This window comes from Eptesicus fuscus, chromosome 8 (genome assembly GCF_027574615.1).
Source record: "Eptesicus fuscus isolate TK198812 chromosome 8, DD_ASM_mEF_20220401, whole genome shotgun sequence".
NCBI classification, from domain to species: Eukaryota; Metazoa; Chordata; class Mammalia; order Chiroptera; family Vespertilionidae; genus Eptesicus; species Eptesicus fuscus.
This window is the reverse complement of record NC_072480.1, coordinates 44122749-44138688: the sequence shown is the minus strand read 5'-3', so window position 1 is coordinate 44138688 and position 15940 is coordinate 44122749. Positions and strand designations below refer to the sequence as shown.

Genomic DNA, 15940 nt, shown 5'->3' with positions numbered 1-15940 from the left:
TGGAAAATTGGGTCTCTGAATGGTCTGCCTCAAAACAAGAAAAGTTCTATTGGGACGGTATCCACAAATTACCTGAAAGATGGGGGAAATGTGTAGCTAGTGATGGACATTACTTTGAATAAAGCACTTTTGATGTTTCTCTTGAAATTGTCATGTTTTCTTTGATTACAAAATCTGTCATTATTAACCGGTACACCTAGTATGTAACTAGGGTTAAAGCAAATGTGTAAAAATGTTAAGTGGGTGAATCTAGATGAAGTATATACGTATGTGTATTGAACTATTTGCAACTTGTCTGGGAAAAAAAAATCAAGTTTTTCAAAATAAAAAGTTGCGGGGGGGGGGGGGAATCTCTTTGGATATAGAGTGGATTTGCGATGAGTAGGAGGGAAGCGGGAAGCCCAGATGGGGAGCTGTGGCTGCGGTCAGGATGGCAGCGGGGATAAAGCACCCCCCTTCCCGCCCCCCACCACCAGCGACCCCTGTGAAGGAAACCCGAGTGACAAAAGCTGATTATTAACGATAGTTCCCACAACTTCTCCCTCGTAAAACGAACTTCTGTGGGGAAGGGGGGCGGCTTTCCAGCCGCTTTCCAATTTGATTAGGATCAATTACTCGCGCCGGCCACTAGCTTGCGCCTGCGCAGAGGGAGCTGTGCCCCCCCATAGGAAGAGTCCACACCTACAGCGTTAATAGGGGGAGACGGCACCCTAAAGTTCTAGGTCCTTCCATATCAGGATATAGCCTACATGCTGGGAACCATATTCCTAGAGTACTTAACTTTTTTTCTGAGTGGATTCCTTAAAACTAGTACTTCATTGATAATATGGGCGAGTTACACAAAAATGTTTGTTTGCTGCGCCCCCACGCCCGATGCGTGCGCCAGGCCACCCGCGCCGGGAAGAGGAAGCGGAAGTGTTGTAGCTCGGGGAGCGTCCACCCGAGTCGGAGGTGCAGAGCCCTGGACCCTTGCCATGGAGGGGTCTAACGAGCCGCTGCTGGATGCTAAGGACAAGGTCAGCCCTGGGCTAGTGGCAGCCGGGGAAGCGGGCTTCTGGCGCGAGAAAGGTCATTCCCTAAGTTGCTTTTTCTGCTTCCGTTTCAGGTCACCAACCAGGTGAGTGAGTGGCAGCCCCGCCCGGTCCTCGCTGGCCTCCGTGGGTAAGGGGCGGGCCTGGGGAAGCCGGGGGCGATGCGCCGTGAGCCTTCCCCAGCATTCCCCCCGGTCCAAGGCCCGTGTCCGCAAGCCGGTCACCTTCGTCCCCCCACCCTGCATTGCCCCGCATCGCTCCTTCCTCTTTGCACCTGAGATGGTAGCCACTGCCTCCTGCCATCGACATTTAACCTCCCCATCCCCACCCCAGCCGAAAGAGTACAGACCAAGTATTGTTCTTGATTAGGTTCCATGTATTCGAAATTAGTTACACAGTACTTTTTAATGTTTTTTATTGCCTTTTAGAGAGAGGAAGGGAGAGGGGAAGAGAGAGAGAGGAACAGCAATAAGATTGAAACATCCCGCTGAGAACTATCCGTCGGCTGCCTCCTGCACGCCCTCTACTGGGGATTGAGCCCGCAACCCATGCAGGTGCCGTGACCAGTAATCCAACCAGCAACTTCTTGGTGCATGGGTCCACGCTCAACCCCTGAGCACACCGCGGGGCTAGGTACACAATATTTCAGAATGATGATTAAAGGAATAAATTACTAAACTTTACAAAGATAGCACCGCAAACATTTTCTTAAGTCTTAAAAACCAGTTATTTTAAGAATGGAGAGTATACCTCTTTAATCTTCCAATGTGTATACACATTGGTGTCCCCCAAAAATGTAAACACAGTTTAAGAGCTGATGGTTCCAATTTTTTGTTGTTGTTGTTTTGTTAATCCTCACCCGGGGATATTTTTCCATTGATTTTTAGAAAGAGTGGAAGGGAGGGGGAGGGACACAGAGAAACATTGATGTGAGAGAGAGAAATGGATTGGTTGCCCTCCCCACCCCCCCCAATACACACCCCCTGACCAGAGCCAGGGATGGAGCCTGTAGCTGAGGTACGTGCCCTTGACCAGAATCGAACTCGGGACCCTTCAGTTCGCAGGCTGATGCTCTTATCTATTGAGCCATACTGGCTAGGGTTGATAGCTCAATTTTGAAAATGAAAATGTATTTTAATAAACACTGCCTTTATAATTATTCAGAGTGTGTGTATGCAATTTTTGGGACACCCTATATATTTATACTAAGAATAAGAATTTGAATTCTTAGGTATATCTTAATCCTGTTTCTTTGTTACAAGTGTTCTTGTCCTATTTTAGCTAATAAACTGTTTTTAGACAAATAACTTATAACACACTTCCCAGAAGAAGAGTACTAAAACTACATTGTTTTAGGTCAGGAGTCACCCAGGTCCATTCAAAATACTATAAGAGATGAAATAAGAAAGAATGAGAATACAAGGGGCTGAGAGATGACCATTGACTGCTCTGTGTCATTTGTCTCCAATTGATCTTGCTGTTTGTTGTTTTTGAGGATTCCTGGGTGGTAGGGAGAACTCAGAGAGATAGTAATCAACACTCTTGCCTGGCTTTGCTCAGAGTTACTGGGTTAGTGCACTTTGATTCAGTCTTTCATAACTCATTTTATCCATTCACTTACACTGAATCATCTTTATTGGAGTAAGATATCTTGAAACTGAATCATACTAGATTATAAGGTTTTAAAAATGGAACCTTTTTATTGGGAGGGGAGTGCTGTTTTTTCAAACAACACAAATTTATTATCTTACTCTTCTGGAGGTCAGGAATCCAAAATTAGTGTTGTAGGACTAACAACCAAGGTGTTGGCAGGGCTGTGTCCCTCTGGAGCAGGGGTCCTCAAACTTTTTAAACAGGGGGCCAGTTCACTGTCCCTCAGACCGTTGGAGGGCCGGACTATAGTTTAAAAAAAATATGAACAAATTCCTATGCACACTGCACATATCTTATTTTGAAGTAAAAAAAACAAAACGGCAAAAACACCCGCATGTGGCCCGCGGGCCGCAGTTTGAGGACGCCTGCTCTGGAGGCTCTTGGGGAGAATCTGTTTTCTTGCCCTTCCAGCTAGAGGCTGCTCACAGTCCTTGGCTTGTGAGTTCTACCTCCATCTTCCAAGCACATCATTCTAACGTCTGCTTCTGTTGTCCCTTTTCTTTCTGCTACCATCATCATCATGTTACCTTCTCTGATTCTGACTCTCCTGCCTCCCTGTTAGAAGGACTTTGTGATTACATTGGGCCCACATGGATAATCCAGGAAACATTTCACCTCAGGATTCTTAATTTAGTCATATCTACAAAGTCTGAGATTCAAACTCATGTCTGACTTTAGAATCTGTGCTTTTTAAATTTAACAAACCATGGTGCTATATTGCCCAGCACTAGAGGTCTAAGAGTATCTGTTACTTCACATTCTGATATTTGGAATCATTTTTGAAGTAATTCATGACTCATATAGATGTCTAATTAGAACTCTTCATAGATGAATGATTGTTCCTGTTGCTGCCACATTTTATTTATTTTCATGCCAGTTTTATGGTATAAGTTAAAAGAAATATGTTGTATTGACACAATATCTAGTGCCATTTTCCCTCTTCCTATATATAAGAAATAATGACTTAAATTTTGTACAGTGTATATAGTACTTCATAAATGTGTGACTGTTTTTGTTCTATGTATTGTGTTGGATGTACCAGCTGCCCCAAAGGCATTTATAGTGCAGTGAATGGGGGAGAGAAACACACCCACAGATAACTAGTATACACAGCAAAATGTTCTAAGTGCAAGGGTATAAGAAGTGACACAGAACATTCATAGGAAGGCTGAGTAAACCAGGAAAGACTTCACAGAATAGGAATAATATGAGAGGAGTTTTGAATTTTAAGATGTTTGAGAGTTGAATACCAAGAGGCACGAACAGCATGAGGAAAGTTGTCAAGGTTGAACGTTAATTTAAAGAAGGGATGCAGTTTGATTACAAGTGGGAAAGCTCTTCAGGATTTCCATGACATGACTTTAGTGCTAAGTAAATGGTTGGTAACTAGCTCTTGGGGCAGCAGACTTGACAGGTTTGGACCAGTTGTATTAGATTTTGTTAATTTATAAGCAGTGTTTGGAGTCTGTACTCTGGATTGGAGCCGAGAAAGACTATAGAGAAGAAACCAATTAGGAGGCTTCAGTAAAATTCAAGGCAAGATTTTAAAAATGGGCTTTCAGTAGGTTTGTAACAGTGAGATTGGGAAGAAGGGAATAAATGCCAGTGGCGTTGACTGAAATAAAATCTTGAGTACCTAGCAGTTCATACATGTTTTGAGTAAGGGAGAGAGAAAAATCAAAGTTGACTACAGTTCAAATGTGAGTCACTAGGAAAGTGGGGGCCATCAGTAGAAATGAAATGAGGGTGAAAAACATTTTTGAGGAAAGATGATATGTTTGGCGTTGCTGGGCAGTTGCACTATTAGTGAATGTGTTTAATGGGAAAGATTTTATTTTTTTTGTATTATTTTTACTGGGTGTATTAACATCTAAGAGGTAACTGGTTATCTGTAATATTTTTTGGTTATTTGTATTTGCTAAAATTTCTATAAACTAATGTAGTTCAGATTTTATAGTTATGAGAATACATTTTTGGTAAATCATAGATCATAATAAGCTTATTGATAAAGTTATTTTCTGCCAGTTGCTCTACTTTAGTTATCTATTGCTGCATAACAAACTACCCAAAACTTAGTTAATTGAAACAACTATTTAATTATCTCTTAGGCCTCTGTGGGTTAACTGGGGTTAGCTGAATTGTAGTTTCTACTCCCTGTCATTTCAGCCAGAGCTTTAGTCATCCAGGAGCCTAATTGGGCCGGAAGTCAAGAGGACTCACTCACATGGCTCAGTAATGACCTTGGCTGAGAGCTCAGCTAGAGCTGTTAATGGGAGTGACTTGGTTCTCCTTCACATGGCTGTCCACATCATGGTGGCTGGGTTCCAAAAGGGAGAGCCCCAAGAGCCGTGTTCCATGAAGAAGGAGACAGACACTTCCGATTCTCCCAAGGCCCATGCTTGAGGATTCCAGAAAGCCTCTGCTGCCATATTCTGCTGGTCAAAGCAATCACAGGGACAGCTCGGGTTCATGCAGAGGGAAAATAAGCTCTTTTTTTTTTTTTAAACTTGTTTTTATTGATTTCAGAGAGGAAGGGAGAGGGAGAGAGAAATAGGAAGATCAGTGATGAGAGAGAATTATTGATGAGCTGTCTCCTGCATGCCCCCTAATGGGAACTGAGTCTGATCTATAATTGAACTGATTACCTCTTGGTTCATGGGTCGATGGCTCAACCACTGAGCCACACCGGCCAGCTAAGCTCCATTTCTTGATGTGAGGAGCATCATGTACATATACCAATTTTTAGACGCTATCTTTGGAGACTAACAGAAGTTCTAAACGTATTAACTCAATAAGTATTTATTAGAACATTCACTTTGTACCAGGTATTATTCAGTAGATTCAGTACTAAACTAGGTTGATTATGCTCCTGCTCTCTTGAAGGTTGCATTTCCTTTGGGAGACAGTTGATAAATAAATAAACATGATCATTTCAGATGATGATAAGTGCTATTAGGAAAATAGAGCAAAATATGGAGAAAGGTCCCATTAAACAAGATAAGGGAAGCTGGTGACTTAGCAAATGTTTACTTGAGCTAGAGCCAATATGAATTCTCCAGTAGAAATTGCTAATCACTCATGCCTTAATCAATTTCCACATATATGTTAATACAAGTCTTAGTACTGTCCAGTAGAACTTTTTGCAATGGTGGAAATGTTCTATATTGGCACTGTCTGTTGTGGTAGCACTAGCCTCGTGACAGTTGAGCACTTGATATATAGCTAGTGCAACTGAGGAACTGAATTTTTTATTCTGTTTATTTTATTTATTTTTAAATATATATTTTAGCTGAAACCGGTTTGGCTCAGTGGATAGAGCTTCGGCTTGTGGACTCAAAGGTCCCGGGTTCGATTCTGGTCAAGGGCATGTACCTTGGTTGTGGGCACATCCCCAGTAGGGGGTGTGCAATATTGATATATTTTATTGATTTTTTTACAGAGAGGAAGAGAGAGGGATAGTTAGAAACATCGATGGGAGAGAAACATCAATCAGCTGCCTCCTGCACACCTCCTACTGGGGATGTGCCCACAACCAAGGTACATGCCCTTGACTGGAATCGAACCTGGGACCTTTCAGTCCGCAGGCCAACGCTCTATCCACTGAGCCAAACCAGTCAGGGCTTATTCTGTTTATTTTTAATTCATTTAAATAGTCACATTTGGCTAGTGGCTACTGCATTGGACAGCTCAGGTCTACCATGTAGAAGATGCTAAACATTCTTGTCCCAATCTACTTTCTTGACCTACTAGAACTTAGTTTAATTCCAAATAGTAATCATGTTGCAGGTAGGTATAATAAAAAGTGTGTGGAGTATGGAATCAAATTTGGTTTGGAATACCAGCTCTGCTAGTTTTGTGTCCTTGGATGAGTTGTTTAATCAGTCATTTCCTCATAGCACTTTTGAGAGAGATTAATGTGTGCAGAACACTTAACATTCTTTCCATTTGAAAACTTCGATTTAAAAGGAAGAGAACATAAAAATGTATATTTTGTGACTCTAGTTATAAAAATTACATACACATAAAGACTTGAAATGGGGGCACAGGAATAAGAAAATAGTTTTTAGGATGGAGTTGTGCATGATTATTTTTCTAATTTTATCCTGTGTTGTGTTTTGAAAAATAAAAAGGAAATTTAAGCCGAAATGGTCTTTATCAATTTTATCTTCATCAATTTTACCTTTTACTTTACATTTGTTTTCTGACTATTTTTCTTCTATGTATTCATTTTACTTCTAGATTTTTTTTCCCTACTAACTTTTTTCTTTGTAAATTATTTTCTTCATTCTATAAGAATTTTAAGGCTAAATTACTTCATTCTTAATATTCTCCATAGTGATAAGTGTGCTCTGTTTTGATTTTTTTTTAAATATCCTATGCAGTTAATTTTTATTTAAGGCTAAACTACATTTTTTAGAAGGTTTGCTTTTAATTTTCATTTAAGTGTTCAGTTTAGAATTTGGGAAATTCTCATCTCATAAACCTAACCCCAGCTTTCTTTAACCCATGAAGACTAACTTGGCACAATGAGTGTCTGAATGGCAGCTCTCATTTTCTCACCTGCCAGTTTCACCATTGTAATGGTCCGTGGATTCCAACATTGTTTTCCTTAATTGCTTTTCTGCTTGAGATAATTCAGAGTTTTATTTCAGACTTTGAGAGTCACATAAGCAATATTTTACTCTACCATTTTACTATGGACAATAAAAAATGGAACTTCTTACACCAAGGAGTTGTATAGGATGAATAAGTTTAAAATGGATCCAGTTATATTTTTGGACATCACTATTGCACTGATATAAAATATCTGTCTCTAATCATGAACCCCCTTGAATTGTGTTCTTGGATTTTTAGCCACTTATTGAACATTTTTATTTAGATGTTCCTTCTCACTTCTTGGTAATACCTTTGTACCTAAAATATATAAAGTCCTGGTTGATACATGATATCAGAATTCTCCCAGTCATCTGGGCTCAAATTTTTATAGTTGTTTTTCTTTGATACCTCCCATAACTGTGTAGATAATCATCAGTACCTAGTGATTCATTCTTTAGGTTCAGCTCAATCCTACTTGTCACCACCTTCGCTCAGGCATTTAAAACTTTATACTTGGATTATTGTATTTTGCTGCCACCAGATGGCTATTTTTTAATCAATACACTATTTTATATCATTCTCTGTGAGTCTTTATTGCCTACACGAAAAGTTTAAATGACTTATATTGCTTTCCATAATAAAATAGAGTATCTGAGAGTATTTTGGAAACCTCTGAAAACTCATATAATTTGCAAAGAATTAGTGGCCTCTTGATCACCTTTCTTGGCTTTATTTTCCAAACTTCCTTACAAAAGCCTTCCAGTTTAAGACAGGAAATATGTTCTTCCTTAACCAGATTTATTTTTCTTTTTATCTCTGATTGGTTCAGCTTAATATTTATTAGGCACTTATTCTTTGGTAGGTGTGTATTTATGGAATTTATAAATAAGCCACATTTTTCTCTCAATTTCAGTTCTTTTTATTCTTCAAACTGAGTTTAAAGTTATCCCTTCTGTAACGTTTTCTCTTGATCACCCAGGCCTACAGTAACTTTCTCTTTTCAACCAGGAACTCACTGACTTATATCCCATTCTGCTATATGTGCAAAATAACATATATACAAAACATATAGACAGGCTAATGAATTATTTTAACTTTTCCAGTTTTATTGAGATATAATTGACATAGAGCACTGTATATAAGTTTAAGGGAAACCACATAATGACTCCACATACAGATACTGTGAAATGATCACCACAGTAAATTTAGTTAACCTTCATCTCAGCCTACCTAATAAAAGAGTAATATGCAAATTGACCATCACTCCAACACACAAGATGGCCGTCTCCATGTGGTCAAAGATGGCCGCCCCCCATGTGGACACAAGATGGCCACCACAAGATGGCCAGCAGGTGAGGGCAGTTGTGGGTGATCAGGTCAGCAGGGGAGGGCAGTTGGGAGGGACCCAGGCCTACAGGGGAGGGCAGTTGGGGAGGACCAGGCCTGCAGGGGAGGGCAGTTGCTTGGACCAGGTCTGCAGGGGAGGGCAGTTGGGGGGGAGCAGGCCTGCAGGGGAGGGCAGTTGGGGGAACCAGATGAGCAGGGGAGAGCAGTTAGGGGCTGGCAGGGGAGGGCAGTTGGGGGTGACCAGGCCTGCAGGGGAGGGCAGTTAGGGGTGACCAGGCCAGCAGGGGAGGGCAGTTAGGGGTGACCAGGCCTGCAGGGGAGGGCAGTTGTGGGAGACCAGGCCTGCAGGGGGGGACAGTTATGGGTGACCAGACTGGCAGGGGAGGGCAGTTAGGGGTGACCAGGCCAGCAGGGGAGGGCAGTTAGGGGCAATCAGGCTGGCAGGGGAGCAGTTAGGCATCGATCAGGGTGGCAGGGAAGTGGTTAGGGGGTGATCAAGCTGGCAGGCAGGAGCAGTTAGGGGCAATCAGGCAGGCAGGCAGGTGAGCGATTGGGAGCCAGCAGTCCTGGATTGTGAGAGGGATGTCCCAGATTGGAGAGGGTGCAGGCTGGGCTGAGGGACACACACACACTGGTCCTCTAGTAAAGTTATAAAAAGAAGAGAGTAATTTAAATTTGAGTATCTGTGTAACTACAATCAAAACTCAAGAAATGGAGTATTACCAGTCCTGGAAGTCTAACTACATGCCTCTCGCCAGTCAAACCTCTTCCTTCCTTCCTATCCTTTTGTGATAATCATATTGTCACTTCTCATAGTTTTGCCATCTAGTTTTGCATTCCTAAACTGTTATATTTCCTGTTTCTCAAGTTAAATGAATTAATCACATAATTTTACTTGTTTCAGCATTTTTGGTGTTAAGTGTAGCGGAAGTTCATTTTCATTGCTGCATTTCATTGACCATTCTAATATTGATGTGCATTTGAGTTATTTATAATTTAGGGCTATTATGAATAAAGCTACCAGAAACATTCTGATATCCTGTGTACATATGCACAAGTTTTTCTAGGTTGTATTCATAGTTGAATCTCTGGATTGCAAGGCATGCATAATTTCAGCTTTCCTAGGTAAAGCCATTTTTCCAGAAGATTGGCCCAATTTAGTCTCCCATCAACAGCATATGACACATCTTTTTTTCCTAATACTTAGAATTGTCAGACTTAAAATTTTGCCATTTTGGTAGGTGTGTAGTGGTATTGGTATTTCATTGTGGTTTAAAATTGCATTTCCCTGTGCCCCATTTATATGTTTATTCATTGGTAGTTCTTTTGTTATATACCTACTATCTTTTTCTATTTTTGTGTGGGATGCTTTTATTAAAAATGTACATATTCAGTCTTTTTACTTATTAAATACATTAACCTTTTATGAGCACCAACCTGACCTTAATGCTGTAGCTGATTGGTCCAAAGCCAGTCAAGGAAATTTTGGTCCTCACACCAATCCCACCTTTTAAAGAGAGAAAGTTATTAACAAGCAAAGCTTTTACACAGTAAGCATTAATTTGGTAGCAAAAGGTATCTGTCAGTAGACAAGTATTTTTTGTGAGCGCCTGCTAATTCATCCACTCATGGCCTTATATTTTATTTATTTATTTTTATTTTTTAAAATATATTTTTATTGATTTCAGAGAGGAAAGGAGAGGGAGAGAGAGAGAGAAACATCAATGATGAGAGAGAATCATTATTGAGCCAGAAACCCGGGCATGTGCCCTGACCGGGAATTGAACCATGACCTCCTGGTTCATAGGTTGATGCTCAACCACTGAGCAACACTGGTTGAGCCAGGGTCATATATTTTAGAGTCATTATTAAGAGCTGCATTTATCCAACCTTGTTTTATGCCATAGCAACACTGAACAATCATTGACAGGAATTAGCTAAAAAGTACTGAGGCAGCCAGTAGTCAATAAGCATGTAATCTTTGGAGTCAAACAGACTTTGGTCCAAGTTCTGATTCTAAAATATGTGACCTTGTGCACATTATCCAGGCTATCTAAAATTCACTTGTGTGTCATCTGCAAAATGGAAATAATAGCCTATAGTGTTATGTTTCGGTGAGGCATTTAAACATTTAAACTGCATGGCACATCACCTGGCAGGTGTCCATCAACAATGGTGATGAAATCTAAAACCACCTATCACCCAGTATTTATGCTAATGCAAGGTTTCAGGTCGAGGACCATGGTGAGGAAAGAAACTGGAATGGTTCCCATGTGTGCCTCAATCAAATAGGAAGAGGGTATATAACTCATCTTCCATTTTAGGACTTTTAGGTTGTGGAATGGGGGAAGGCATACATAATAGGAAGGAAGTAACAGACAGTCCAGAGCATTTGGAGCCCCCTTAAATGCAGAAGCAAAATGAAAGGAAAACTAGTACTGCCACATCTTCCTTCTACTTTCATTACACACTTTGTGGAGATTTTTGTTTTTGTTTTTCCTTTTGTAATTATGACAGTCTTTTATTTTTTATTCAGAGAGGGAGAGAGATAGAGAGATAGAAACATCAATGATGAGAGAGAATCGTCGATTGGCTGCCTCCTGCACGCCCCCAACGGGGGTGGGGTGGGGATCTAGCCCACAACCCAGACATGTGCCCTTGGTGGGAATCGAACCTGGGACCCTTTAGTCTGCAGGCGGACGCTCTATCCACTGAGCCAAACCGACTAGGGTACAGTATTGTTTTCTAACTCTGTTTATATCCCTTATTGCCTCTTCATTTTCATTTGGTGGTTGTTCCTCCAGCAATATTAAGATAAAGATATTTTCTTTTACTATGATTGACAAAAGTTGAATGTGAGAGCAGTAAAATTAAATAAATACCTGAATTCAGAGCAATATTATTACCAATGTATTGTTTTGTACTGTTTCATTACAGCTTGTAGATTTTCAGTGGAAACTGGGTATGGCTGTGAGCTCAGACAGTTGCAGATCACTTAAGTATCCTTATGTTGCAGTGATGCTAAAAGTGGCAGATCATTCAGGCCAAGTAAAGACCAAGTCTTTTGAAATGACAATTCCACAGTTCCAGGTTTGTGATTTAATTCAGTCAATTGTAGCTCATTGTTCTGTCATTGCTGCTTAACATTATGTATAAAATCTTTCTTAAGGGGAAATATTGTTTTTATTTACAATTGTTTTGATGTGCTTTCTGTTTATTAGTATACAAGATCTGAATTTGTTTTCTCTGGGAATTTGATAAATTGTTTTCAATATAATATGCTGAATTTGTATACTATGGCATTTGATCACTTTCACAGTACTCTTCTGTAATATATTTAGAAAGTTTTCATTTCTCTGGCAGGATATTTACTTTGCTTTTAACTGTTTTATTCTTTTTAAGTTTAATATTTGAGAATGATAAGCTAAATGAATCTTATTTTGAATAGTGTTAACCTTGAATCTTCTGACTAATAATGTTTATAAAAAGCAGATCAGAACACTAATACTTGATGATTAGTTCTGTTAGCTAGAGATTTGAGTATCTGAATAGTTTATATTTGGAGTCCTGTTAGTCATATTAGCATTCTACCTGTTTTCCATAAGGAAGGAAGAAAAAAGAGGGTAGATGAGAAATTACATTTTTTTAAAAATGTACATACAGGGAAATGTGTTGTCATTAACTAATTTAACTGGCCTTAGGGTTTTGTTTTGTTTTTTGATTTTATTTCAAGCTATGTGAATAGATAAGAATCTTCACAGCAGTTAGTACACGTGAGAAAAACCTCTCCTAAGCCACTTTTGAGTTTTTCTGATACTTTTTCCCCTCAGATTTATTAAGGTATAATTGACAAAAATTGTATATATCTAAGGTATCCAAGGCGATATTTTGGTTATATACACATTGTGAAATGATTACCACAATCAAGCTAATTAAAGTACGTCACCTCACTTAATGTGTGTCTGTGTGGTGAGAACACTTAAGATCTGCTCTTCTGGCAAATTTCAAGGATATAACACATTATTATTAACTGTAGTCACCTTGATGTACATTATGTCTCCAAAACTTACTCGTCTTATAACTGAAAGTTTATAATTTGACAAGCATTTCCACATTTTCCCCACTCCCAGTCCTGGTAACCAGTCTACTCTCTGTTACTATGAGTTTCAAGTTTTCAGATTGCATATATAAATGAGAGCATGCAATATTTGTCTTTCTGTGTCTTCTAGCTTGTAGGTTCATTCATGTTGTCAAAATAGCAGGATTTCCTTCTTTCTAAGGGTGAATAGTATTATGTTGTGTATGTATGTATATATATTTATATATCATATGTATATATATTTATATTGTATATATTTTTATATATCACATTGTCTTTATCCCTTCATCTGTCAGCACACACTTAGGTTGCTTCTATACGTTGGTTATGGTGAATAACGCTGCAATGAACGTAGGAGTGCAGATATGTCTTTGAGATAATGATTTTATTTCCTTTGGAACAGAAGTAGGGTTGCTGGACCATGTGGTAGCTCTATTTTACAAATTACATTTTAAGGTTTTTTTCCTCCTTTTGATTTCTTTCTTTTAAAACTGATATCTCTGCTTTAGAACAAAAAATAATGGTCACAGATTCAGCATTAATAATGCTAATTAATATCTTAAAGGAATTAGGACTTCATTAAAAAGGAAATAAATGTAGTATATTGTGATTTGTGAGTAGACTTCAACTGAATATAAGAACCCCTTCAATTTAAAAAAATATAGATTTCAGTTCTTTTTATAATTCAGAATCTTGGTCTAATTCTTATTTTTCTGTGTAGCCTTTATGCGCTCTGATTCCACCTGCAGGATTTTTTTTTTTCTCATAGGAAAAACACACACAAATGGGGCAACTCTTTTAAATTAGTTTTTACATGGCTTAACATCTAATAAGGAAAACAGAGCCTGTTAATCAAATTACAGGACTGAAACCTTGGCAACATTTTTGAGCTTTCAGTTTATATCTTTTTTTGTAGCTGAAATTTTGACCTTGATTTTTACAGAGAGAAGGGAGAGGGAGTGAAAGAGAGAGAGAAACATTGATATGAGTGTGAAACATCAATCTGCTGCCTCCTGCATGAACCTTTCTACCAGGATCCAGGCCCACAACCCAGGCATGTACTCTGACTGGGAATCGAACAGGCAACCTATCAGTGCATAGACTAGGCCCAGCCAACTGAACCACACCAGCCAGGGCCATCTATATAATAAAAGCCTAAGCCACTGTTACGGCGGAATGACCAGAACAACTGGTCGCTATGATGCACACTGACCACCAGGGGGCAGATGCTCAACACAGGAGCTGCTCCCTGGTGGTCAGTGCGCTCCCACAGGGGGAGTGCCGCTCAGCCAGAAGCCAGGTTCACTGCTGGTGAGTGCAGCAGCAGTATCAGGGGGGGGCCTCTCCTGCCTCCATTGCAGGCGGGCAGTAAGGAGCAAGAGGTCCCGGACTGTGAGAGGGATGTCTGACTGCCGGCTTAGGTCCCCGGGGATCTGACCTAAGCCAGCATTCAGACATCGCCTGAGGGGTCCCGGACTGTGAGAGCGCTCAGGCTGGGCTGAGGGGACACCCCCCCCCGCCCCAGTGCACAAATTTCGTGTACCAGGCCTCTAGTCAGTATATATTTTGAAAGAAATAGTCACATTCTTCTTTATTCCATAATCAATTTACGTATAAATTAAAACAAAATACACTCTTAAGTACCAGTAGAGAGTTAAAACTAAAAAAGAAGGAAAAGGCAAATGTGTAAATCAGTTTTGCTGAGGTTAAATTTTAAATTTGCATCCCTACTTCCTGGCAGGTTGTAGAGAAGGAAGACAGACTATGTTTGATCACTTTCTTATCTGAATTTGAAAAAAGAAGATGACTTCTACAGGAGAACTATCAGACTAGCTCAATTTTTAAATGAAAGAAAAATAAGTTTCTACCATTTAAGCCATTGTCAATGTTGGATCTCTCTTATTGCAATTGAACCCTTATTGCAATTGAACCCATATCTGAAACAAAACAGCCTCTATCACCCTGACATACAGTCTTTCACTAGATGTAAAATGATTTGAGGCCTGGGAACCAACCTGTCATTTTTTGTTATTTTAATCTTCAGTGTCTAAGACAGTGCTGGCTAGTTAATAAGTCTTTCTGGTGTGATCTCAAAAGAACTTTCTTGTATGCTTTTTGAAAAGTTTAGTTATGTGCTAGTTATTCAACTCTGCAATATTTTTGCTTATAGTACCAAATTATGCCTCTTTTTTTTCTCAGAGTAACCTTCAATAATAGTTCAGAATATCACATTCAAATATAATCTTAATGTTATATAGCCTCTGGTGGTCAGATATTACCTCTGAAAGCAAAATTAACATTATTTTTCTCCTTTCCAGAATTTCTACAGACAGTTCAAGGAAATTGCTGCAATTATTGAAACTGTGTGAAAACTGATTATTTGGTTGGTAAATTGCTACCATCGCTCTAAAATCATGGACTTCACTTTCTGCAATATAACTGCATGAGGATCAGATGACTTTTTTATTGAAAGAAAATTGTACTTTTATTTTTCCATTTTTTCAATAATAAAAAAAATTAGACAAACAGGAATTAGATAAGAGGTGATCAGTGCACTTATAGATGTGAATGTACTAAAAGCCACTGAATTTGTTATCAGCAGAAGTGGAGTTCTTGAGGTGTCATGGGGAAAATAATTTCCTGAGGCCCCCTCGGGAGGATGGGGTTTCATGGAAAACTTGATGATGTAAAATTCAGGGGGTTCTCCTCCAAGGTCCCATCCACCACGGAAAAAGTCTAGTCATATCTTCAGCAGGGCCAGGGTTAAGGCCACTGCCCAGAGTTTCCACTCCAAATGAAAATCCAGTCCAGTCCAGCATCTGGCTAGCTGAGCTCATGTTCCCAGCTGCACTCGGTTGCATGTGGGGCCTGCACTACCCTGAGCCCTGTGGCTGTGGAGAGGAAATAGGCATGTGCACAGGCGAGTGCAGGTCATGGAGCAAGAGATCAAGAGGAAATAAGGAGCACAAGAGAGAGGGAACTCTGAGGATTTTATCCTTCCAAGATTTTGTGTGCTTGCAGTGGCTCCGCCCTCCTAGCAAAATTATCTTTTTTTCAGGCTAGACTGGCAGGCAAGCTTCTTCCCTACATCACTCTGACTTCACTGCACATGTGCCATGTTCCCCTTTCTTGAGTCCTTTCCCCCAGTGATCTGCAGGGAACGGACGGGTGATTCCCTGGGGAAGGTGAAGCTGTAGCTTCCTGGTGAAGCTGC

At 39.9% G+C, this 15940-nt stretch overlaps 1 protein-coding gene across 3 annotated transcripts; it reads left to right on the top strand.

The window, feature by feature from the left end:
* The first annotated feature begins 904 nt into the window (after nt 1-904).
* On the top strand, nt 905-15254 carry COMMD6 (COMM domain containing 6). Of its 3 annotated transcripts, none has more exons than XM_054719851.1 (3): nt 905-1016; nt 11565-11717; nt 15045-15254. In XM_054719851.1, exons 1-3 carry the CDS (start codon nt 975-977, stop codon nt 15093-15095), a joined length of 246 nt encoding a protein of 81 aa, XP_054575826.1. In that variant the 5' UTR covers nt 905-974; the 3' UTR covers nt 15096-15254. The 3 variants fall into 3 exon arrangements, with proteins under 3 accessions (XP_054575826.1, XP_054575827.1, XP_028004852.1); XM_054719852.1 differs by lacking the exon at nt 905-1016 and adding an exon at nt 1048-1068; XM_028149051.2 differs by lacking the exon at nt 905-1016 and adding an exon at nt 1118-1161.
* The last annotated feature ends 686 nt before the right edge of the window (nt 15255-15940 follow it).

Coding starts and splice junctions, on each gene's coding strand:
- COMMD6 (XM_054719851.1), top strand. CDS start 975: ATGGAGGGGTCTAACGAGCCGCTGCTGGATGCTAAGGACAAG. Junction 1,017..11,564: donor TGCTGGATGCTAAGGACAAG/GTCAGCCCTGGG, acceptor GTTTCATTACAG/CTTGTAGATTTTCAGTGGAA. Junction 11,718..15,044: donor TGACAATTCCACAGTTCCAG/GTTTGTGATTTA, acceptor TCTCCTTTCCAG/AATTTCTACAGACAGTTCAA.